The sequence below is a fragment of the Helianthus annuus genome, chromosome 14 (genome assembly GCF_002127325.2).
Source record: "Helianthus annuus cultivar XRQ/B chromosome 14, HanXRQr2.0-SUNRISE, whole genome shotgun sequence".
Taxonomy (NCBI): Eukaryota; Viridiplantae; Streptophyta; class Magnoliopsida; order Asterales; family Asteraceae; genus Helianthus; species Helianthus annuus.
Genome location: NC_035446.2, coordinates 124,123,303 through 124,150,436, shown reverse-complemented (window position 1 = coordinate 124,150,436; position 27,134 = coordinate 124,123,303). Strand labels below are relative to the sequence as shown.

Genomic DNA, 27,134 nt, shown 5'->3' with positions numbered 1-27,134 from the left:
GGTTAAAGAACTATTTATGTTATGTTTATCACGTTTTGTTATGTATATTATAATTATAAAGAATATAAAATATCATCTTTGTGAGAGAAAATTTGCAATTTAATTATCCTTGCAAAAATAGAAACTTACCATTTATATGTTTAGCGGAATTGTGGTGTCATGTCACTCACCCATTGTCTCTTTGTATCGATGTTACGAGTCAAATGTCTCATTATAAATAAAACTTTACGTAGCTTTATAATTACTAGAAACTTGGTGACAACATGGTTGATGGTACGAAGTAAATTCTCAATTAAAGATGTATGTGTTGTTCTGTCTTCTGGAATCTGAAGCAATGGAGTTGAGTGTGAATTAAACCACCAGGCTCCACCTCACCACATTCATCATCATCATGTGATATCTGACATTATAGGTGCAAGAAGTTACAATTATCGTAATCGAAGTGTATGTGGAGTAAAGATAGTAGATTTCAGGTTGAGACAATCAATGAGACAAGTTTTGTTGTGGTACAAAGGGACTGGAGCACCATTTGTCAAATATTCAAGAGTTGGTGAGATTAGTAAGATTTATAGGTTACCAAATGGCTTGTAGCCTAGTGGTATTAATGTATGTGTGTAAAGTGTTCATTCTCATGTGCTTCAGGGTTCAAGTCCTATGGTATTTATACCATACTTTTATTACATATTTTAGAGATAGGTTTAGAGTGCGTGTGAATTAGTCGTGCAGATTTAGAGATAGGTTTAAAGTGCGTGTGAATTAGTCGTTAAAATCATCACTACATCATGCCAGTTGGCATTTATACCATACTTTTATTACGTATTTTGCAGGGATGGACATGTATAGAAAGTGATATAATACGGATGCAAGTGAAAAAGTTTATATGTTATAATAGTATTCAATACTCGTCTTTATGGTTTATTTACATACATGGAAGGGTGTTCCCTACTTTAATTCCGCATGGCATTGGACCATGTCTTTGACTAGACGTTCGATTCTTTAAAGCCTCTAAGATTTGGGCCTCGGTTTCTAATCAATTGTTCTATATTTTAAAGACTTGGGCTTTGGACTCCAGTTCCGACAAGGTGTTCCCTGCTTTAAACCTCATAAATTTGGACTGTGACTACAGACATATTTAGGCCATGCACCTCATATTCTATCAAGACGTTTGAACCTAAAACATTGCCTCAAGTCGAACCACATTATCTAAACCTTCGACTCAAATGCAACAAAGGGAATTGATGCCCATGTCTTGAGTCAAATATATACATTTGGATGATCATAATAATTACAAGCTTGTGTTAGAGAAGTGATTCAGGATAATTGCATGCACACACAAACAATCAAACCGCAAAAATTAACAAACACAAGAATTAATGTGGTTTGGTCTAACTTGACCTACGTCCACGACTGCATCTAGGGTTTATCGTTTATTCAAGGTGCCTAAGAGAATTACAATGCCATATCATCTATAATTACTAGGGCCGACTACCCTAATTCTTTCAAAGATACCACAATCTTATAGTCTTCCACTTGGAGTCTTCAATAAACTTCAAATTGCCATTCATTTGCCTACTATATTGTGATCTCTTCCACTAGTTGTAGCGACCTTCTCATCAGTTAGCATGAAGACCCGTTGAAGCTCCTCGAGTTTTAACTTACCAATCATGACTTCAGCTGTCAATTACTTGTTCGTTGCCTTTACCTGCTCCCATTGTAATGAATATGTTACTCTGGTAGCCTTAAAGATAACCTGGGAAGTCACACTTTCCATTTTAAGTAGGAAATCAACTCGAGAGATTTTCACAACTGGTTTACTAATGTTATTAACCCATTGTGGACCTGGAATTGCAGCTGAACAGTTTTCAATACCGCTCCCACTGTTGCGAAATCCTTCCAGGGAACACGGCTACTGAACCTTTCCATGCTTGTTCAGTTTGAATCTTCATATTGGCTTTGGGTATCTCTCATGCAAAGGCAACCCTCTTCTACCCACGAGATTCTAAGAACCGGACTTCTCCTTCTTCATAACTTGAATCAGTTCTTCTGAGGATGACCCGACTATATACAACGAACTTCTTTTCTTGCAATGAGCAATAACCATGTCCCCCTTTATCACCTACCATTGTCCACCACCAAACTTAACCTCTTGACCCTAATCATCCAACTACCGACTAAGATAAGCATATTTTTGTGCCTGGATTGACCATAACATCTCTCAAACTCTCAAAGTACATGTTGTTCCTACTAAAGTTTTCAAGTTAATGTTCCCCATACCTGTTACATCTAGAACCTCATTGTTCGCAAGTCCTACCTTACGAAAATCTCCAACTTTCAGATTCTTTATCGCCTCCATGTTGTGGGTGGCATGAAACTATGCACCATAATCCATCACTCAAGAATCAGCATTGGTCTCTACACTACAATCAACGCATCATCTTCTTCGTAGTCTTCTGTAGTTTTCACTTCCCTCTTAACATTGGGACATTGATTCTTAAAGTGTCCAACCTGTTTGCAGTTCCAACAAGCCACATCTTTCCGAGGAGATAAAGAAACTCGTCCGAATTTTCAGATGAACTTGGCTGAAGAGTGTGAGGGAGGATTGGGAGAAAGACGGTGAGTTTGCAATGGTTTATTAATTTTGGGAACAATATTGAAAAGTGGTTCTGCTGTAGTTCCAGGCTCACAGTGGGTGCTCATACACGTATGCATGTATGTAGTTATTGCTAGCATTTACCAGCCCAAACTGATTTTCGACACGAATTGAACCCAATTGCCAACCTAACCCCCCCCCCAACCCGAAACAACCCAGACTAACCCACCCCATAATAGTTCGTTCTTTGGTCTTTAATTATCAAACATTTCGATTTCGGTCCTGTGGGCTGGTCTGGTCCGCAATTAATGCATTGCACACTTCTAAACATATGTAGAACATAGTGATGTAAAAGAGCCGAGCCGAGCCTGAACTCGACTTGGCTCAAGCTCGTTTAACATATGAAAGATCGAGCTTGAACTCCGCTTTATTTGAGCTTTATTTCTAAAGCTCGAGCTTGGCTCGGGCTCGACTCTTTTGTTATTTGATTTATATTAGTTATAATTATTATTTTATATATAATTTAGTAATTTTTTTTTTCATAATTTTATAAATAGTAATTATTATTATTCAATTATATATATGGTACAACAACTAAAAATTATAAGGTCGTCTAGGTTCGCGAGCTGGCTCGAACTCAATAATCTAAGCTCAGGCTCTGGCTTGTTTACTAAAATGAGCTTGTTTTTAGGTTCAAGCTCGAGCTCGTTTAAGCTCGGCTCGTTTCAAGCTTTTTTTTTTCAAGCCGAGCTCGAGCAGCCTGCGAGTAGCTTGGCTCGTTTGTACCCCTAGTAGAACATTTACATAGATGTAATACATAGTTAACCAGCGAAACCTCCGAATCGGAATAGTCTCTTCCCTATGTCGTTGTTGATGGCCCGGTACTAGCCGGATTTGCGCAATTCTGTAGCAACACCCTCCGATGTTTACTAGCTGGGTTGCTTCATTGAAGTTAATTACTTGTTAATTATTAATCTTACGAGTCAATATATCCAATTATCCATAGACTGAAAGTTTATAATCTGTTGTGACTTGTGACCAGCACTCTAGGTCTCTAGCAGTAGTAAAGCATGCATGTGACAAATAACGACATATAATTAATTGTTAATTTTTATTTTTATATACATAAGATGTATGTCATCGAAGAGTTTAAAAACAAAGCAAGAGACAAAAAACTAAAAAAATGAAAAGAAAGATGATACCCGTTTTAGGGACAATTCACTTTATTTACCACCCATTTATGCATTAATTTAAAGATCGAACCTCCGTTGTTATCTATAAGAGATACTTTAATCATGATTAGATTGTGACTAATTAGTTAGTAACCACAATTTAAAATTATACTGATTATTAAATTAGATAAAAGATTGATTCTTTCTGGTTGATAAAAAAAATGGAATGCTCCGTTTCATGATGATTGTCATGAGTCATATGACCAAACAAAGACCTTGTGGAGATTACGAGCCACCCATTTTATCATCATTATTATTAACTTTTTTTGTGTTTTCAATTTTTATTATTATTTAGATCAATTATATAAAGTAAACATTTTATATAATAAGAAGCAAGTGTCTTTACTAGTCTATTCTATTAAAAGTGACATAAACTTTTCTATCTAACTATAAAACAACTCAAGTTTCAATACCACTCCATTATTGTAAACAAAAATACAAATTAGAGTAAACTGTCATTTTTATCCCTGTGGTTTGGGCACTTTTGTCATTTTAGTCCAAATCTTAAACTTTTTAAATCTGAGTCCCTTGGTTTCACTTTTATTGTCATTTTAGTCTAAAATTCAAAAACTCTCCTTTTTGACCGTTACAACCCCCTATTTTGTCTTTTTGTGCAGGGGTATTTTTGTCCAACTGATTTTCATTTAATATATTCTTAATTAAAAAACTAAATTAAATACATTATTAATTCCTTTAAATACCCAAATGATAAGGGTATTTAAAGGAATCATAGAAAATGGAATCCGTTAATCAAATCCGTTCGACTTCATTTAGGGATTCCGGTTATCTTGCAGCTAACCCTTATTTTTCAAGAATCCCCATGAATTACGAGCAATCGAATTTCGATAGGAGTGTGTTGAATTATTGTTATCAATCAGGGACTGCCGCTTCGAAGGCTAAGGTTAACCCGAACCATGACTCTCATTGGTTCCACATGACGGCTGACGGTTCAAGAATTACTAGCGGGGGGTTCGAGTTCGGGGTCGGATATGGGCTTAGGCTCAGCTTATGATCAACCCACTTGGGAATTACTTTATGCAGAAGCTTTTGAAAGTTTGTAATGAAGAAAAGAGAATGCGGATATTGATCGCAGTTACTCGAGAACCGAGGGAACTTGTTCAAATTTCACTGAACACTCATAGGTAACTTATACTTTAATTATGTTTAACATTTAGTTAACGTTATGTAATACTACAAATGTCGACATGTTTGTTTTTTAAAGGGGAAGATGATTGAAGTTGATCTCTATAAATAATGGGCAAATGAATATTAATAAGTGTATTTAAAGGAATTAATAATGTATTTAATTTAGTTTTTTAATTAATAATATGTTAAATGAAAATCAGTTAGACAAAAATACCCCTGCACAAAAAGACAAAATAGGGGGTTGCAACAGTAAAAAAAAAAGGAGTTTTTGAATTTTGGACTAAAATGACAATAAAAGTGAAACCATAAGGACCCAGATTTAAAAAGTTTGAGATTTGGACTAAAATGGCAAAAGTGCCTAAACCACAGGGACCAAAATCACAGTTTACTCTACAAATTAAATTTAAGTGACATGAGTGGAATAAATATAAAACTTTTTTCCTATTTTACTATTTTTCAAGTTAACTTGAAGTAGATGTAATTGTGAAGAAATAATAATAATAATAATAATAATAATCAAGTTTCATAAACATTCCGTTTGGGTTATTTGATTTAAACAATCATGAAAAAATTTATAACAACAAATCAATATTGAAACCTGGATGATTTTATAGTTAGAAAAAAAGTATGAGTAATTTTATTGACGAGTAAAATACAAAGGAAGGATGCGACTAAGAAATCTGCACATGTAGAACCCTATGTGAGAGTCAATAGTCGAGCATCTGTTGAAGAAAAATCAGAACCGAATGAAAAGTTCAGAGGAATAGCCAGAAAGAAAAGCCCAACAGTGTTTGATAAAGAAAGAAAGGCTAACCCAACTATGAGTTTTGGGTTAAAGTCAAATTTTCAAGAACGTTTGGATGGGCAAAGAAAGAAAAGAAAAAATGAGGAAAAAGAAATTGTCAATAGAACAAATGATGCAACAAATATTTGAAGATAGAAAAGTTCAAGAAAAGAAAGTGATGAATGAATTTCCATCTGAGATGAATGTGGATGTTTTAAATGATAAACGTGAAGAACCTGTTAAATAGGTGTGTTACAAATAACTGATAAGAAAGAGTAAAGATGAATCAATAATCGAAATTGAAGAGTTGAGAGTGCTATTTGGAATTCAGGACCTTGGTGGTACAAAGTCAATAAAGTTTGGGCCGAGTTTTTGAATTAAGGGAGTATGTTGAAAGTTAATCTAAATCTCGTTTGAGTTGAAAGTTGACGGGCCAAAGTGAAATATTGATATAATTAGTTTTCATTAAAGTTTGGTTTATTTTAGGTAATTATATTGTAATTGGTTTAGAAAAGATTTAATTGTTTTGGAGAGCAAATTTAGTAGTACTATAAATATCGGTCCAGGTTATTATTTTTATTTGTCCATTTCCTTTGTAAGTTTGTATGTTGTTTGATTGAATAAAAAGAGTCGTGGGTTTATCCCCTTAATATCTTGTGTTCGTGTTTGTTGATACGATTGTTTGAACCGCACGGTCAAAATAAATACAAAGTTGTAAATAAAAATATAAAATACATATGAAACAAATGGAATAATTTATATAACAATCTTGTGGTATTTAGTGCTACATTGTATGTACCAACATTTAGAGTGGTATATGTTGACTATGATTGGCCCCACCAAACAAAAGAAATATACATATCAAATACCTCCAAAAAAGAAAAAAAAATGATTAAAGTAATAAAGCATTGTTATGGGCGACTTATAGAAAACGGACTATGAGATAAATCATTTATTCATTTTATATAAAAGGGGACTGTTTGATATATACTAGAAATGGGACACATACATCACATATATCTGATAATATATTTAAGAAAGTAACTATTGAATTCACACCGACTTATATAATTTACATAATATATGTTAAATAAAATAAAATACATAACTAAATTGATCTATTAAGTACTTTTAATATATATGTTTTCATGATAAAAAATGTAAATACTTGATAACAAATAAAATAAATTGATAATATAGATACTTGTCCTCATAAGTATAAACTTTGTGATATAACTTTTGCATTTCCGGAAGTATGTTCATGCTCACACGCGTACGTATATTGTATATTGCATTCTCATAGCTTTCTATAATTAAAAAAATTGATTTTGTATGAGAAATTGAGAATAAGCACAAACATATGTACTTATCGAACAAAGATTTATTAATTTATTTATAAAAATAAGTTAAAGGTGAATAAAGCATATAAAGTTGTATGAACCAATATTGTGGCCATACATCAACAACCAACAGTCCAACAATCACTATGTATGCTAAATGTAACGTAAACATTTGTCTAAATTGCTGGCTACAAGTATTCATATATTAGGCCATGTGTAGTGGGGTATTATAGGGCAAAAAAAACGCCCCTTCCCCATTACATAGGGCATTATTTTTGAAAAAAAAAATGGTGGGGCATTATATATAAAACGCCTAATTCAATTTGTGGAATGGTTGACTGGGTTTGACCCACCAATGAGAAAATAGTTTCCTTTTTTTTTTATTGGAAGTGGAATTATCAGGCATTATTCCCACTACGCCACTTTTGCAATAACGCCTCATGCTAACTGGACTGTCACGTGTCGAATAATGCCCTATGGTAGGGGCATTATTTTGTTTAACCACTACACACGGTCTTGTGTGCAAATATATATTTTATAGAAAAAGAAATGGATGCACAAAAGGAAAATACAAACTTTATCTTTATGGATTCTTGAAATTTCTTAAATTAGAAGAAAAGAGATGAAATTAACAGCTGTGTTTCCTTTGTTGTTGACCAATATATGACTGCCACGCTTACACACTTGAAAACATACCATTGTCAAACTAAGACCCTGTGTAATGGGGCGTTTTTTTTAAAAAAAATTCAAAAAAAACGCTTGAAAACGCCCATGTACCATTACATGGGGCGTTTTTTTAAGCAAAAAATCAAAAAATGCCCCTTTAGCGTTTTATAAACCACGCCCAACACCCTTTGCTTTGTCCAATCAGATTTCATCCCCCTTGTCCTATCCAATAAGATTTTTTCTTTTTTTTTTCTTTTTTTTATTTAATGCCCCAATAATGCCCAATAATGCCCCATCCCCACTACACCCATTTTTCTAAAACGCCCAATAATGCCCCTTTGCTGACTGGACCGCCACGTGGCGTAAAATGCCCACACTTGGGGGCATTATTTTCCCCTTCCACTACACATGGTCTAATATACTCAATTATTATTTTCTGCAAAATTAAGAATCAGTTAAATTATACGATGTTTAGATTTTGTAGGCGAGGAATATAGGTTATGTGGTGGTTGTTGTAAATGTTTGTAGTCCTAGCAACTTATTATAACAAGGCCGTTCAAAATAAAACTTATTATAATAAAGTTGTTTTAATTTAGTTAAATAATTTTTAATAAACAAAAAAAGAAAAAAAAATTAAAACTTATTTTCTTTCTCTTTCGCCTTTATAGAGTTTTATTTTCTCTCTTGTAATATGTAATGTAGCTACATACATATTTGCTAGGCCTATAAAATAACTTCACTAGTTAGCCGTCCTTTTCTTTTATCAGTAACTTGTCGTTTGTGTGACTTGAACCCAAATATGGTTGTTCTTCACGTTCATTGATCAGTTAGTAAATTTTAATAGCCAATTCGAAAATCAACTCGATTTCTAATCAAAACTTGTGAAACCGACGTGAATTCAAATACTCGAATTCAACTTGAATTTTGAATGCAAATTGAACTTGGTTGAGCTGATTTCAACATATTTAGGTAATTTGCTAAAAATGTCCAAACCAAGTTCCTACTGTTTTAGAGGTTCAAAAATACAACTTTTAACTACAGTACTTAGAAAAAACTAAAGCTAGATTCATATCTATACATACAATATATAAATACATATATTAAATAATATACTTATATATTAAATTATAATATAATTAAAAATATATATACACAGGGATTTTGGCCTTAGTTCAAAATTAAAGAATTTGAAAAACTTTCTAAAGACATGTTTAGGAATTTGCTCCTGGTCCAAAACTGATTTAAAAACCACAAACCTAAATCAAACTTTTTATTATAATTAGATTTTGTTTCAGGTTTGTTTTTAAGTTGATTTAAACATTAATCACCTGTTTCAAAAAGAATAAATTTTGATAAAAACATGCAAGTTTTCAGTATTCATACTTTGAATAATGTATTTAATAAAAAGTTCAAATAATATAACTAATTTTATTATACGATTATAATTATTTTAATTGATAATTTTTTTTTTCTAGACATGTAACTAAAATGTAATCATCGAAGATATTTTGTATTTCTTAAGCCAAAGAATTGAAATAAAAAAGTAGGCCAACCAAATTGAAGCCATATACATGAACTTGAGTGCATGAGAGAAATATGGAAAGCCACGTGTATTTGCTTAGTTATTTCATTAATTGAAATGATATGGACGACAAATATATTTTCGTAAATGTATAGAGCTTAAAATATAAAGAAGTATTAAATGAACTACAGATTAAATTTGTTTTAGCAGTTATTGTATGGGTTGGCAACTTTAAATGCATTAAACGTATGTTTGATTTGTAAATAAGATTTTTTTTTCCTTTCAAAAAAAATATACGCACCCCGGGTAGCTGGATAGGATCTTTAGTGAGATTAAAAACTTGGGTTTTCTTTGGTATTCTTCTAGATCCGTGGTGTAAATATGTAAACTTGTAGTTTGTTTTGGCTGCCTCGGTTTGAGGCAGTTGCTGTTTTTTAATGATCGTCTCCTTTCAATATATATATATATATATATATATATATATATATATATATATATATATATATATATATATATATATATACACGCGCACAGTTGTGAAAGAAAACTGAAACTGAGTGGAAAAAAAATTATGTTAAAAAAATTAGAAAAAGACTTTCAAAAAAAATATACGCACAGTTGTGAAAGAAAACTGAAACTGAGTGGAAAAAAATTATGTTAAAAAAATTAGAAAAAGAGAAGAAGAGAAAGAAACACTTTAAATACATGTCAATCAATTATTTTGGTGGATTGTTGATTATAATAAAGTCACTTAACTTTTATAATAAATACGTTAATAAGTTTATATAATTTCTTAAAGATTATAAAAAACCAAACATAAGTTGTATTAAATTGTTGTTGTAAACTAGTAAATTTATTTTACAAAAGTTTGATAAGTTATATGTTTTTTGTAAAAATATACAAAGTTTAATAAGGAAAAGAAACTATTTGAAGTGGTTTAAACATTCTTTCTTTATTTGAGGTAAGCCGGTAAGTCGAGAGAAAGAAACTATTTCAAGCATGACTTCTTCCGACATAATAGCGTCGAAGTAAAGTGGTTTAAATATTATCACATGACAAGTAAAAACATAACTTTTTTATTTGACACGTATTAAATTACAAAAAACTACTATTGATAAAGTGTATAAATGAATTTTAAGCTGGAAAAGAAGATAAAAGTCTTTTATTTCATGAAATAAATAAAAACAAATGAAAAAGAAAAATCAAGTTCGAGAAACAAGCCTGTAAAATACAATTTTGAATTATCTTTAATAACATAAAAGCAAAGGTAGTTTGTTTTGTTAAAACTTAAAAGCTTTTGTTTTAGCTAGGGGTACCAACGAGCCGAGCGGCTCGCGAGCTACTTGAGATTGGCTTGAAACGAGTCGAACCTTATCGAGCTCGATCAGTAGCGGAGCTTGACCAAAAGTTTTGAGGGGGGGGGGGGGAGTCATGGGACCCAGTTTATATATTATATAAATATTTAGACAAAATAATTGGGGGGACGATCCTTTATAATTTTAATTTTTTTGGACAAAAATCAGAAATTTTATACTTCTAACCGAAACATTTGGGGGGGGGGGGACCCCGGGTATCAACTAAGCTACGCCCCTGAGCCCGAGCCGAGTTTGAGCCTAAAACAAAGCTCGTTTGTTTATCGAGTCCGAGCTCGAGCCTCGCATGTGAAGCTCGTTAGGCTCGTCAAGCCTTAGTGTAAACGGACCGAGCTTATTTAAACTTGTTTACAAGCCGACCTCGAACCTAAAAATAAGCTTATTTAGTAAACGAGCCCGAGCCCGAGCCCGAGCTTCACTTATCGAGCTCGCGAGCTTAAAAAGTCTATTATTTATATTATTTTTATTTAATATACTGATTAATAGATAATAAACAAGCCGAGCTCGAGCTTGAGAAAATGCAAACGATCCGAGCTTGAGCCCGAGCTCTCATAAGTTAATCGAGCTCGGGCTCGGCTCGTTTGCACCCTAGTTTTAGCAATTCTTTTTGAACTACTACTGAACGTGTTAAGATTGTTAAAACATAATATATATTGTTACATACATATTTATACAAATTCACTAAATAATTATAAAATCATTAAAAGAGACAAACTTAAACAAAATTAGGCTTGAAAACTTACTCATAAACAGATTCAAGCTTCATATATATAGCCCGAAACAAGTTGAGTTTGGCTTGTCACGACATGTTATGTCTCTAGTCAACCATCTCTAATTTTATCCGTATCTATGTAAATCTAGGTACGTGTATCTAAGACTTCACTAATGGTTGAAGATTTAAGTTTTATATATGACAAATGTGTCATTTAATTGTAAACAAAGTATAATTTATAAAAAAAAAAAAAGAAAACATACAAATATTAAAATCACATTTTAATAAAATAAAAAGAAAAAACAATATTTATAAGGAATAATGATTTTAGCATCAAATAAAAGAATAAAAACATAGCATGACTGAATTTCAAGCAAAGCCCAACCACCCAACTATCTCTCCCCTCCCAACCCATATTCCAGAAAAACAAATAAAAAAAACGCGTTTTCCTTCCTTCTTTCGGCCTTGTCTTGTTCTTTTCCATCCCCTGTCCCCCCTTCAGTTTCAAATATATACCCACCCAAACCCATTCAAACTTCTAACACAACCACTCATGGCCACTATACCCTCCACCCGTTGTTTCTTCGTGTTCTTCGTGTTATTCATATTTTTCAACTCCGTCTCTTCCTCCACTCAAAACAATTCTCTCCCCTTCACTCTCACTTATCTTCCGCTCTCTCACCAATCCGCTGCGGCTAAAATACGTACTAATTCGCTCTCTCAACAGGCGTCCTCTTCCGGTTCTAATCATCGGTTATCGTTTAAGTATTCGCAAGCTTTAATCGTTTCGCTACCGATCGGGACCCCACCGCAGGCCCAACAGATGGTTTTAGACACTGGCAGCCAATTGTCATGGATCCAGTGTCACAACAAAACCCCCACGACGTCGTTTGATCCTTCTCTTTCTTCTTCTTTCTCTATCCTCCCTTGTAACCATCCTATTTGCAAACCAAGAGTTCCTGATTTCACCCTCCCCACCACTTGTGACCAAAATCGACTTTGCCACTACTCTTATTTCTACGCGGATGGTACTTTGGCTGAGGGTAATTTAGTCAGAGAAAAAATTACCTTTTCTCGGTACCAAAGTACCCCTCCTGTCGCCCTGGGATGCGCTACTGCATCCAAGGACGCTGAGGGTATTTTAGGAATGAATCTTGGACGGTTGTCCTTCGCTTCCCAAGCGAAAATATCTAAGTTTTCATATTGTACCCCTAGACGTCAAAACAATGCCAAAATTAAACCGACCGGGGCGTTTTACCTCGGTCAGAATCCTTACTCAAGCTCTTTTAAATACGTTAGCGTTTTGACTTTTCCGCAAAGTCAACGTTCGCCCAATTTTGACCCCTTCGCGTATACCGTTGGCATGGAAGGGATCATAATTGGTGCGAAAAGGTTAGACATACCACGGTCAGCGTTTCGACCGGACGCTGGTGGGTCTGGTCAAACAATGATTGACTCGGGAACCGAGTATACTTATTTAGTAAACGAGGCGTATGACAAGATTCAACAAGAGATTACAAGACTTGTGGGGTCAAAATTAAGAAAAGGATACGTGTATCGTGGGTCGTTGGATTTGTGCTTCAATGGAAATGCAATGATGATCGGACGGTTGATAGGGAACATGGTGTTTGAATTTGGTAAGGGTGTGGAAATAGTGATAAGTAAAGACAGGGTACTAGATGATGTGGGCCGTGGGGTCAGCTGCTTAGCGATCGGACGGTCGGAAAGATTAGGGGTTCCTAGTAATATTATAGGGAATTTTCATCAGCAAAATCAATGGGTAGAATTTGATATCGTGAACCGCAGGGTAGGGTTTGGTGGAGCCGACTGTAGTAAATCAGTGTAAAGAGACGTGTGGTGGATCAGAGTGTGGTAAATATGGTTATAACGTACAACTGTACAAGTTTTTATACACTGTGTTAAATTACCATATACAATCTAGTGAGTGCTGGTTCAGGCACTATACTGTACTTTTTGTATAAACATACGAGTAAATTTATGGAAGTGCTGCTTTTGCTTTGTAGATTTTTAAAACAAGATCATCATTTTGAAAATCACAAATTTTACATTAATAATTTACGCCGTGATCGTAGACAGCACTAGTAACTTGGCCTGTCACCAATTCTAGGGCCGAAAGGTGAACTGTGATAAAACCTCTAGCTCATGCATGATATTTTGTCATGACCAAGACTCTAATCGACGACCTGCCTTAGAGAAAATCACCGGGTACCGCTAGTCAGTAGTCACTACCCCTTTGGTATTAAATTAAAATAAGAGTAAATTGCCATTTTAGTCCTTGAGTTTTTGTCTAAATTGTCATTTTAGTCAAAATGGTTTTTTTTCTCCTCTGGGTCTCTAACTTTTCCTTTTTCTTGTCATTTTGATCACATTGCCTAACTTAGTCTAAAACCAAGTTATAATTAGAGGTATTTTTTGTATTAAATTATTATGAAGTTTATAAATTATGTTGTAAACTACCCCTAGTTATCACTACCCAACAGTTATGCCAAAAATACCCCTGGTTATAATCAGATTTTTAGACTGAGTTAGACAATGTGATCAAAATGACAAGAAAATGGAAAAGTCAGAGACACAGAAGAGAAAAAAAAACTATTTAAACTAAAATGACAATTTAAATCAAACCTCAGCAACTAAAATGGGAATTTACTCTTAAAATAATGATCATAGCATCTACTGTTTAAAGAAAAATAATCGTGCGTTTTATGAAATTGAATATCAGTTGATTGAGCTTATCCAAAATTTAAGTTAGAACAAAAATCCATATCAATAATCATATGACAAGTGGAAAGCTTATAAATCATGACAAACTAAAACTCATTTATTTTTAGCGCTGGGACCATGCTGTGTCCATGCCGACTGATTTAAAGCGAGATAAGATCTAACATTTGTTTTTGTTGTATTTGTTTTAGCTTTTAGGTTGATTAAAAATTAAAATTACATATAGGAAGTGTACTATTGTATTTTAGACGAGGGTATATAAGAATCATTATGATATTTTGAACGCATCATTCTAATTGCGCATGACGTTTATAAGTCAAATCTAAACACTTTGGATGCACTTTTTAACTAGTTTAAATATCATTGTAGATGGATAACTTAGACAGACCGTTGTAATATAATTTAGATGCATCGTTAAAATGAACGATAAGTTAGCAACTTAAAAAAGTTCTTTTTTGAAATGTGTACACAAATATATATTTTGAACGTCATTTTTTTATGTCTAAATACCATCCAAAATTATACTTGCAGGGTTTTTGAACATGCACTACTTTTACGGAAGCAAACACCATATCACTACACTACTTGAGGCGTATATCAGACTCAAAGATAAAGATAATGAGCTTGTTTACAGTAAAATCTTAAAAAGAATATATATAAATATAAAGTTATTTGAGTTTAAAACCTGACAAAACTTTGATAGAAAAAAAGTAAACAACGCCGTCAACAGTCCTAATTTCAAAAATAACCATTTTTATAAAGCGATTTTAAGCTGTTAACTTTAATATAATATAACTAATAGTGGCGAAACTTGAGATTTCCGACCGTGTGGGGGGGGGGGAGGGGGAGTTACCGGACCTAAAAATTTCTAAAAAACCGGGGGTCGAAAAAGTATATACCCAAAAATTTATATACAAAAACTACATACTCTCCACTACTGAGTAAAAATTTCATGAGTCGGTCGCCCCCTCTCACCTTACTTAACTTGCACCCATAATAACTATAGTATAAAAATGGTGGCACCTAACAGTTTAAAATCACTTTATACATTAAATAGGGTGCTACTTTCTACAACCCCCCCTATTTACTTTTTTCACCCCCCTCCTCTCACATACTTACAGGTGGGACCTGCGTGGGACCGACAGTTTTCCTCTCACAAAGGGGGATGTAATCAGGAAGAGGGGGGGTGCGTATAGAATGAGCCTTTAAGAATTCACTTTAACTTCACTCATCAACTTTAAAGAACATGACCTACAAACTTTTCGTGGTCATGGATTTTTATGAATATTTAGGAAGTTAAAAAGATAAACGAGGTTATCTTTACTATTTATTAAAAGAGAAATGAGCATAACATCACAATAATAATACTGACGTAACAACCATATCGGCTATTAAATAATGTGTTTCTTATATTATTTTTGTATTCACTTTACCCATCTCAAGACACCATTATCCCCCCTTCTTTCATTTTTCTTAAATTCAAATTTTGAATTCACTTCACTCTACTCATCTTTCTTTTAATAACCATAAACCCTAAACTCCATAGGTGAACTTCGACTAATATCTCCTAGCAGAGTATTGCTCTTCTCCTAGCTGCTCTCCCTCCTTTCCCCTTCCACTTTTCATAATAACAAAAAGCCCTAAACTCCATGGGTGAACTCCGACTAATCTCCGTCAGCGACGCTCTCGGTGGTGGCACAGGTATGCATTATTTTCTGATCGAATTACAGTTTCCTATCTTCTAGATCCACGGGATTTCATTATGTTTATGCCTTTTGGGGAATCATTCGATTGATCAATTGATTGATTTTTTTTTTTGAAGTTTATGGTTACAAGGGTTGTATGCACTATGAAGGTGAAACACGAAGGTGTAGCTTTCCATCATCACTCTGTCTGCAATCCTTCTCTTCACGAACCTTAAATCAGACCGCGGAACCTGAAGGAGCATTCATGTTATGGCCAATTTTTTTCACATGCTTGAAATTTTCAATTCCTATGATTTTGTTTTTTGGTTTGTTAGGTTATTAACTTGAGCGCAATAATATAATTCATAACTGAGTTAAGGGTTAGTTTTGTTAAAAATATGTTGACAATGAGTTCGATAAATCTTTGGAATGCTTAATAGGATAATGATTTAAATGTCTGCATATTGTTTTTGATGAATGGTCTTACTTTATTATTTTGATATTTTATATGATTTAGTTTACACATATAATAAATGAACCTGTTATATGCTTTTAATTAATGAATTATTATATTGAGTTTAGTAAACTATATGCTTGATGAACCTACAATATGTTATTTTATATGATTTTGATGACAATGAGTTTAATAAATGTTTGGAATGTTTGATCAACGGTTTATTATATTAAGTTCATATTATAATCATGAGTGAATATATTAGAGAATCAAAATATAATGAATTTGATGATTTGTTATCTAACGAAACCATATGAACCTTTAGCGTATTCTTGGTATGGGTGTTTTTAATCGAGTAAAAACTGTTTTTTGTCAAAGTCAAAAGAAAAGGAAGAGTTAATGTTTGGAAAAAAAATATGGCCGGTCACTCTTGCAGATCTTTAACATCCAGAACTTGCTATAATTTGTTATTTAAAAAGACATGTTTGTAACAACAATCTGCTGAACATGCTACTATCTGACAATTTAATTGAGGTATTCTATGTTTTTTATTGTCAATCTGTTTATACACATATAGTTATCGAATATGACCTGATTTTTAACGATTGTTTTCTAGATCCGATTAATAGCGTTTTTAACGATTTTATGTGATGAATTGTGTAGTTGTTAAGTTTGATCTATTTTCGATAAGGTTAGGTTTCAAAGGATTGATTCGAAGGTAGAGCTTGCTGTTATAAGTGTTAATTACAGTTAGTCAAATCTTATGGTCGTTTTTAGGTTAGATTTTTTGTTAAATCAAGCTAATATAGGTTGTTAATTATGAATCAAGGTACTGAGTTACAGTTTCGTTGTTCGTTCGGTCGTCAATGCTGGAGTTGTTGTGATGGACTTTTGGTATGACATAACTGCCATTTTTGTTTATTTTGTTATTATTGTTATGTAAATTTGTAATTCAAAGTTCTAGAATTGAGTTTAAGCTGTTTGTTTTCTGATTTGTAGAGGTGATTAAAGAAATTAGTAGAGCTTGACATTAGTTTTGATCGAGAACTTGGAACTAAACATGACGCAGAGTAAATTTTTGTCTTAGCTATATTTTTTTCTCGAAGTAGGTTGTTGCTGTTGGTAATGTACTTTCATTGTGTTATCAACCACAACAACAGTTAAGTTACGCTCTTATTGTTGCTAAAATGGTAAATCATTTTTATGTTTATTGACATGTGTGCAGTTGGTTCTTATGAGAATTAAATTATTTATTGTACATATGCTACTATATTTACTGGGTTATGCTGTAGGGAGTTTGTAAGCAAGGAGTCCAACCAGTCGGGTTCACAATTTCTGTTGTGTGGGAAGATGATTGATCACTGATAATGATTATAACTCTCCAAAAAACAAGGTCCGAATTTTGTTCATTCGATATTAAATAGTATTACAAAACTTAGATTTTGAAAAATATTAAAACATTACACGCTATATTGAACACTTTCTAAGATTTCTAAGACACTCGCCTTCTTCCATGCAATTTCATTTTTTTCTTTTGTTTTGCAGATCAACTAGCATATCACAGATCTTCTGATCCTGTTTCAACATTCACTACTAGAAAATAAGCCTAATGCAACCTTTTAGAAGCAACCTTTTTCAAAAGAGTTGCATTTGACCCTAATGCAACTTCATTGGACATAAAGGTTGCATTAGAAGATCTAATGCAACCATTTTCATAAAAGGTTGCAAAATTACTTGAATTTGCAACCTTTTTCTTACAAGGTTACCAATTTTATTGAAAATTGCAACTTTTATTAGAAGGGTTGCATTGTTAATCTTATTGTAAAAGATTATATTCAGAGGCGGATCTAGAAATTTTTTTCCTGGCGGTGCGGAGTATTTATAAAGATTTTAAGCCCCTAGCTATTTAAAAAAAATCGGTTCATAGCGGGTCGGATCGGGTCGGGTCATGTAAGACAAAAGAACATCAAAATAAAATTTATATAATCATAAAAAACACGTCAAACGTCATTATAAACGTATTTAAAATTGTGCACTACAAGTTTTCATTTTTTGAAATCTATTTAAAACATCATCTAAAGATACTAAACACTCCATAGGTTCATTACATTCTTACTCGTGGTTCCTTTTACATATAAATCATTCCATAAGTTCATAAAACATGTTGGTGCATTCATCTGTCGTCTTCGTCTTATGTCGAGTCTCGGGTTCGTTGCAGATCTGAACAAGCATGACATCACAAGTGACATCACATAGGTGACATCACAAGTGACATCACCAGGTGACATCACAAGTGATGTCATGAAATAGGAAATTGAATGGTGACCGTTTGTAGACTTGACCGTTTCAAAGGTCCAATGAGATGGTTCCGTTTGAAGTGACTTTCGCTTGAATGGGTTTTAGATAGGTTTCGCTTGAAAGTCAAATGTGAGGTTTCACTTGAACTCTTTCTGTCATATTCAAGCGAAAGCATGTTTAGTATAAATAGGGTGATTGTCATTTCATTTGTAACAGAATTTGCAGAGTGATACCGAGGTGCTGCCGATTTTTCCTTTGACTGTAAACATTGTAAAATCAATATACAAGAGGATTAAAGTGTGAATCAAGCTGTTTATACATCTGTTTCTTAGTTTCCGCCTCTGAAACGGATTTGAGCTCTTCCAAATGACTCGTTTAGGTCACAATCCGATCCTACAATTGGTATCAGAGCACAGGAGGAAGAGATCTTGCCAAAACAGCCTGTTTTCATCACAAATTATGTTTCTACACCATTCTTTTTCAAAAATTAAATTTTTTCACGGTTAAAATCGGCTCAAATACACACATATTATGCGCAATCATGTTTTAACGAATCCTGGAAAGTTTCATCATTAAAATCGATCTAAAACTTGATTTTTTCGGTGGTTTCGCTTGAAATTCGTTCGACATTTGCTGACATCATCTGGCTTTCGCTTGAAATTTGGTGGTGTTTGAAGCGAAACACTGGCTTTCACTTGAAATTGACCTGTGATCAGGTTCCGCTTGAAAACATATATCGAGTTATGTGTAACATTTTACAAGTTGTCAGCATATTGGGAAAAGAAATCACATGTATTGTGTCAGTCGAGGTGATCAGAAACATGTGTGATTACATGTGAATTTCACATTTTATATTACATCAACTTTGAAGGAATCATAGTTCACGTGATCACATCTTAGCGGCCCAATAGATTTCTCGAATTGTTGAATTGTTGTCGGCTGCATGTGTTGAATTGAGAATATCACGAGTTTTCTGATAAGTTTTATGAAAAGTTGATATTGTCGGCTGCATGTGAATTAATTGAGCAATGTGATATTAATCGGCCCAAGTTTCCATATACATTGACAAGCGGCCCAATCAGAATTAATGCAAATTTAAAAGTTGTCGGTATAGTGTTTGAACAGTTTGTGTCATTCATCGGCCCAATAATTTGTCGGTCTAGTGGGTGTAAAAGGTCCAGTCAGTTACTTTCACAATTAAAATTGTATTGTTAGCGGCCCGATGATAATGAACATTGTACATGAATATTTGGTCCAATCAGGTTAATTGATTATTTATTTTATGTTGGTCACTTGAGTTTAAAAGGCCCAATCAGAGTATTACTTGAAAAACCAAAAAGTTTGCATATGTTACAAGATTAGATAATTGGGCGGCCAAATAGATTTTGTATTTCATCAGAGTTGTCGGCCATATATTGTCAAAACAATAGGGCTTCATTAGTGTTATTATTGGTAGCCCACTATAGAGTATCGGCCCATGTGCATTTGTTAAAAAAAATAATAATTGTTTGTTTCATTGCTTGTTGTCGGTTGTGTGTGTTCAAAGTTGGAAGAAGTCATTGGTTTACTTTGATTTGGTCAAAACGTTTATCCATCAGAGTTGTTGGACAGACTTAATCCGGCCCATGTGATTCATTTTCACGATCCAATCTGTTATCAGACATAGTATAGTGCACGACCCAAATCACTCGAGAGGCCCAGTTAACAATTGAAGTATAGAGTTGTGTTCATTCAAAGTGCATATTTCTTAGTTCATCCAAGCAAGTTCATTCATTCAGTAATCTTTACTTCAACAATATTGGAACGAGTCTGCAAATCTTCGACACGAGTCTTAGATTGTGTTCATCAACACACACTTTTACGTATTCGTTCCGTATAACTGATCGGTTGTTTGTTTGTTTGCAGGTATTTTCCCGAAGCATCATCTGAGTTTTGAAACATGGCTGAAGAGTTCTACAATGCGTGCGCGACACCCGTTGCCCCTATAACCGCTGCTGAAGCGTTGTATAATGAGAATGAGACGGGAACTCATCAAAAACCACCGAAGCTGATGTACATTGAGGATTTTCAGGGATGAAAAAATCGTTTTGAGAATTGGGTCCAAGCTTATAAATTTGATGCATGGTGTTCATTGTTGAAAGAGTATGAGAAACCAAAGAATGAACGTGGGATAGAAAAAGCTATTTGTGACTATTCAGAGGGTGACAAACTGAAATTTACAAGTGAGAAAATGATGATCAGTATTCTTCAACAAGCAATTACAGAAGATATATTTGTTTTGCTTCAACATGATAATACAGCTAAGTCAATTTGGGAAGCATTGATTCAGAAATTCAAAGGAAGCGTGGATATGATTAAAAACAAAAAGGCGTTATTGAAGAAATCGTTTGATATGTTTTCAGCTTTCGATTATGAAACAACAAAGCAGACAATTGATAGATATTGTCATCTAGTTTTGGAAATGAAAAGATTCAATATTGAAAAAGAGGATGATGAGTGGGTCGTTAAACTAGCTGAAGCACTACCACAACAAAAGTGGGGAACTTATTTGATGATTTTAAAACACACAAGAAAGTCTTAGAGTATGAACTTGGCGCAGTTTATTCAGAAAATTGAAGAACAGGAGCTTGATATTCAAAAAACTGCTATAATGACGAATCCGAATGCCAAGCAAGATGTCAGACTGTACTACAGAGGGAACAAATTTGAGGCTATCCCTAGCCCTAGTCCAAAGATTCAGACTGGTTTTAGTGCTGACAGTTCATCTGGATCAAACAGTTGTAATGTGAATAAAAGTGGTGGATATTCTTCATCATTCCCAAGTTTTGATCCAAACAACACTTCATCAAATTCTCAACGACAAAACTCAACACATCTTCAGTGCAATGTTACTTTGAACATTCAAAATGGTCAGAATTTGTCCCCGGAAGTTGTCAAGCAACACATGGCATCACTGGTTACTATGTTAGAATCTTATGAAAGTTTGATCGGTGGAAAGATTGGCAATCCGATGCTTACCAAAGAAGATTACGACCAAATTGATGCTGAAGAACTTGAAGTAATGGATATCAAATGGTGCTTAGCGAGTGCTTGGATGAGAGCTGAAAAGTTTCAAGAGATTACTGGTAGAGATGAATTTCGAGGAATGGCTACCTCTCAGTTGGGATTTGATAAATCAAAAGTTACCTGTTTTCGTTGCAAAGGAAAAGGTCATTTTAAACGAGAGTGCAAAAGTAAAGAAGCAACCGGGAATCAAGACAGAAACAATTATTATCAGAAATCAATTTTCCATCAGACTACTCAACAACCTCAAATTTCACATGCTCATGCTACTGACGATGGAAAGAAGAAAGCTTTAGTGATTCATCAAGATGATGAAAAAGTTGCAGAGGGTTTTAGTTGGGATAAATACATTCCACCTGATTCAGGCTTTGTTGCTAGAATACTAGGTGAAGAGGCTAGTGAGAAAAGAATCCCAATATTTCCTGATCTTGGAAGTGATGTGGATACCGATGATGAGGAAGAACATCTCAACAAAGCTAGAAAAGGCATTGATCTAACTAGTTTTAATTTGTTTTTTGCAGATAAAATGGAGATGTTGTACCAGAAGAAGATGGCAAGATTGAGGAAAGAGTTGGAAGCAGCAAAAATGTAAGCTGATAAAAGGATAGAAGCAGGAGAAGAAATTGTTGAAGTCGAGAAAGTGATAGAGAAAATAGTTGAAGTTGAAAAAGTGGTCGAAGTAGAGAAAGTTGTTGATAAGATTGTTGAGGTCGAAAAGATTGTTGAAATTGAAAAACTTGTCGAAGTTGAAAAGATTGTCGAGATCGAGAAAATCGTTGAAGTTGAAAAGATTGTCGAGATCGAGAAAATCGTTGAAGTTGAAAAGACTGTTGAAGTTGAAAAGATTGTTGAAAAGGTGGTTGAGATCACTAAACCTTGTAAGAAATGTTCAGAATCTTGTAAAGTTTGTGAAGAAAAAGATACCAAGATTGCTGAATTAGAAAAAAGTAAAGGAAGATTTACTGTCTGATGTGAAGTACGTGAAAGAATCTTATGATGTGCTGAACAGGACAGTTGATAGTTTGAAAAAGGCAAACTCAGAGTTTGAGAAAGCAAATGAAAAGATGAGTGGAACTTTAATGACAAAGCAAAGTGTCATCAATGACTATATTGAAGACTGTGCTAATTTGAAGAAAGAGTTGGAACTTGAGAGAATTGAGAGTGAAAGGATTAACCGATTACTTTTGAGTTATACTACTTGTGATTATTTGATTGATCATGTTTATCCTACTGTCGCAGGTCTTGAAGCTTTCAAGAAGAAAGAAAAAGAAGAGGATACTGGTAAGAAACCAAGTGTCAAGTATAACAGATGTCCGCCTCCTATCTTTGAGAGTTATTCCCCCAGGAAACCAAATGAGGAACAAGTAGACAAGGCTCTAAACATCAAATTAAAGTCTGAAATCACTGATGAATTACCAGACAATATTGATGTCACATTCACAGTGTCTGACACTGATCATGAGTCTGAGTTAGTTAAGAGAGTTGTCGATCAGGTGTTGGATATGGATGAAGAGTCAAAGTTGGAGTCTAAGTCAGATAGTTCGAGTTCGTCTAAGAAAAGTCCGAGTTCGCCGGTTAAGAGGGTTTACAATAAAGAATTTCTGTTATCAAAATCTAATTTGAATGACGAATCAATCAAAGTAGCATATACATTGAATGATTCAGACAAATTATATTCTGATGAGGAATTTCCAATAAGAAGTGTCAAAACTGAAATGATCAAACAGGTTTTCAAATTAACAGAAATTAATATTTCTGAAATAAAAGATGTAAATCTTACTGAAAAACCTAAAAAGTACACTTCAAGAGTTCAACAGAGATTGAACAAGAAAAAGGGTTACGGTTATGGTTCAGGTTATCGAAAGAAACCAAACCATAATGGTAATCTCAAAAAGAAAGGTCTTGGTTTCAATTTTTCAGAAAATTATAAAAATCAGAAAACTTATAAACCAAAAACAAAATTTGTTTCAGGAGGAAGTTCAGAGGATGAACAGAAGAAACCGTTTAGGAAACAATCGAATCAAGAGTTTCTTGCTGAAGTAAAGAAGAATGTGAGAAAATCTGCTCAAAGAGTTGACAGAAGAAGCTGTTTCAAATGCCAAGAAATTGGACACATAGCGTGGAATTGCCCCAAGACCAACTACCAAAAACAGGGAGTTTCTTCTAACTCTGTTTTGAGAAAAACTTGTGTTGATAAGAAAGAACAATCTGCAAAAATTGTTAAAAAGTTTGAAAATTCTACTTCTGAGGAAGGAGAAAGTTCAAAAAGGTTTTACAAAAGAAGAGGTGATTTAAGTAAACAAAAATGGGTTGTTAAATATGAGAGTAATTCTGACAATGAATCTGATTCCATAAAATCAGAGGAGTCACTGGTTGATAAAAAGATTGTGAATTCCGTTCCAGTGGTGAACGATGAGAATTTTCCGTCACTGTCAAAGGAAAATTTGATGAAGAAAGTTGGAAAGGTTGAGATCTCAAATCAATTCTTCGCTGATAAAGGAGAATTTGATGTTAAGAAGGCTTTCAACGGGAAAGTCAAACACATTTTTGGGAAGATGGTCGATAAGAAGGTAAAGGGTGCTAAAGAGTTTTATAAATCAAAATCTTGGTGGGACAGATGTGTTCCAAAGTCACCCAAGGCTGGTGAGGCTTGGGTGGACATTATGTTTGAGTAAAACACTGGACTTGCCGGAGATCCCAAGTTTATATCGTGGATCAGGAATCGGCATCTTTCGTGTAAATGTGTGTTTGTGAAATAGTCCTTCAACCTAGATTGAAAATGTGTTGAAATTTTTACAGAATAAAGGACTATGCCGGAGCTCCCAGGTAGGTAAGCGAGGAGCAGGTATCGGCATCTTTCTTGAGGAATTTACTACGGTAATGTCAATCATGCAAACGGTAAAAAAGGTTTGTTTATGTTTGTTTACAAGTGGTTAGAGGATTTGATTGTGCATAACTTGTGCATATGGTAAATCAAGGACATTAATTTGTGCTTGCATTTTCCTACAAGTGATTGAGAGACAAGATGATGAACCACATCCCCGAACTTAGTATTGATATACCTACAAGTGGTAAAATCAACCAAACTTATTTTCCGGAAAAATCATTTTGATTAAAACAAACTTAAGTGTTTTGAAATCTAAATGAGAAAATAGTTTGTTGATAGGGGGAGTTCTGATTGTTTATGCCAAAGTGAATGGCGAATTGATGCGATTTGATATTGGTTGTCATGTTTCTGTTTTGTTTTCAATTTTCGTTAATGTGTTTGCATTTTAGGGGGAGTAGAAAATTTTCAGAAAATCCAAAAACATTAGAAAATTTGAAAAAGACAAAAACATGATAAAATCCAAAAATGAGTTTGTTGTGAAAAAGAGGAAATGATAGTACATCAGTGGACTATCACAACATGCTAAAGAATTGGAAAGTTTAAAAGTGATAAACAATCTTACTGTGGATGTGTCAGTAGATTTTTACACATTTAGTAAATTGTGAAGAGATATAAACCTTAAAAATTCAAAACTTGCTTATTCTTTGGGTAACAACTTCTTGGATATATAGGTAACCCCTGAAATCTTGTTTGAAAGATCCCTTATTCTGAGATACTAGGTCTTTATGCTCAGTGATATCTGGGGTATTATCCCGGGACTTCTGCTGTATGGAAGTACTGACCTAGTCCCCGGATAATACTTTCTGCAAATGCTTGAAAAAGCGCCACCCTCAGCAAATCGATGAAACAATAAAATTGATAGTCATTGCTGTTGTAAAAAAGATCCTCTAAAGGGGACCCACCAAAAGTCGAGCCGTCATCTCTCTGCTGAACAGAAGTTCTGACCTGAGCTCTCACGGTTTCGCACCTAACCCTTTACAGATATCATCTGTGGTATATTCACCTGTAAGACTGAATATTGGGATCTGGATACGGGAGTATATTCAAGTAGTGGGACAAACGGATAAGTTTTAATTTCTAAGACATTAATATCGTATCTCGGATCAGTTGAACGTTGTGTGAAAATTTAAGTGGACCAGTATAGTGACAATCTAGGTAAATTGTTTAGAACTTAAAATGAAATCAAGCTTAACGGTGTTGGTGATTTGTCTCATAAGCTGATATGATCCTCTTACACAAACTCACAAAAATAATGTTTGTAAATATTTCTTTACTGCATTTCATTTCTTTACATTGAAAAATCCAAAAAGATTTTCAGTGTGTTTTAGCATAAATTTTTGAAAAATTCAAAAAGATTTTCGACAACTGGTGTTGGAGAGCTAATCTTCAAAATTCCGAGTGCTAAACATGATGAACAGATGGTTTGGGAGAGTGTGTTATTTTGAAAAAATGATATATCTTCAAGTGGTTCATCAAAGATTAACATTGTAACATTATCTTTGATTGTATAATTTCTGCAAGTGATTCATTAGATTTTTACAAGTTATCATCAGAAAATTTATTGTGAGGTAGAGGATGTGCAAGTTTCTAAGTGATAGAGAACCAGGTTTCGATACCTGAAGACTTTGTGATTTCAACATGCCAGACTGCGATCCCAGCATATTGAAAGGGGGAGTCTGAAGACATCTAAGTAGAGATTGTTCGTGGGGAGTCTGTTGATGATGAAAAGAGAAGAGAAAGATTTGAGGATGCTTACACTGTGAAATATTTCAGAGAGCGTTCATACTGATAAAGGCTGAAGACGTTGAAGACTCGACACTTAAGACTCGTCAACATCTGAGGGGGAGTCTGTTGGTGCATTCATCTGTCGTCTTCGTCTTAAGTCGAGTCTCGGGTTCGTTGCAGGTCTGAACAAGCATGACATCACAAGTGACATCACATAGGTGACATCACAAGTGATGTCATGAAATAGGAAATTGAATGGTGACCGTTTGTAGACTTGACCGTTTGAAAGGTCCAATGAGATGGTTCTGTTTGAAGTGACTTTCGCTTGAATGGGTTTTAGATAGGTTTCGCTTGAAAGTCAAATATGAGGTTTCGCTTGAACTCTTTCTGTCATATTCAAGCGAAAGCATGTTTAGTATAAATAGGGTGATTGTCATTTCATTTGTAACAGAATTTGCAGAGTGATACCGAGGTGCTGCCGATTTTTCCTTTGACTGTAAACATTGTAAAATCAATATACAAGAGGATTAAAGTGTGAATCAAGCTGTTTATACATCTGTTTCTTAGTTTCCGCCTCTGAAACGGATTTGAGCTCTTCCAAACGACTCGTTTAGGTCACAATCCGATCCTACAAAACAACACTCAACACTTAAAAAAATAAACAATCATGTTAACTATAGTCCATAATTTTCAAACATTCAAGCTCTAACATTAAATGTTGATTACTTGTAATTAATCATTTAAACAAACAAAGCTATAAATAAAACAACCAAATTATTTAACTACAAGTCTAGAACAACTAAAAAAAACATAAAAAAACATAGAAAGATCAAACTCTTATACATCTATATTTTCTCCTAATCATCACATAAAACAACAAAAAACAAAATCAATAAAGAAACCATACTAGCTCTATAT

At 34.0% G+C, this 27,134-nt stretch overlaps 1 protein-coding gene and 1 long non-coding RNA gene across 4 annotated transcripts; both read left to right on the top strand.

Annotated features, from left to right (window-relative positions):
- The first annotated feature begins 11,826 nt into the window (after positions 1-11,826).
- LOC110904690 (aspartic proteinase PCS1) lies at positions 11,827-13,399 on the top strand. Its single transcript, XM_022150533.2, has one exon. It carries the CDS (start codon positions 11,919-11,921, stop codon positions 13,209-13,211), a length of 1,293 nt encoding a protein of 430 aa, XP_022006225.1. The 5' UTR covers positions 11,827-11,918; the 3' UTR covers positions 13,212-13,399.
- Positions 13,400-15,524: 2,125 nt separating this feature from the next.
- On the top strand, positions 15,525-26,690 carry LOC110904691. Of its 3 annotated transcripts, XR_002572712.2 has the most exons (6): positions 15,525-15,805; positions 15,927-17,137; positions 17,243-17,313; positions 17,536-17,636; positions 17,789-18,524; positions 26,435-26,690. It is a non-coding gene; the product is annotated as an uncharacterized LOC110904691 (long non-coding RNA). The 3 variants fall into 3 exon arrangements; XR_004879317.1 differs by lacking the exon at positions 26,435-26,690 and having other exon boundaries at positions 15,530-15,805; positions 17,243-17,402; positions 17,789-18,110; XR_004879318.1 differs by lacking the exon at positions 26,435-26,690 and having other exon boundaries at positions 15,530-15,805; positions 17,243-17,433; positions 17,789-18,110.
- The last annotated feature ends 444 nt before the right edge of the window (positions 26,691-27,134 follow it).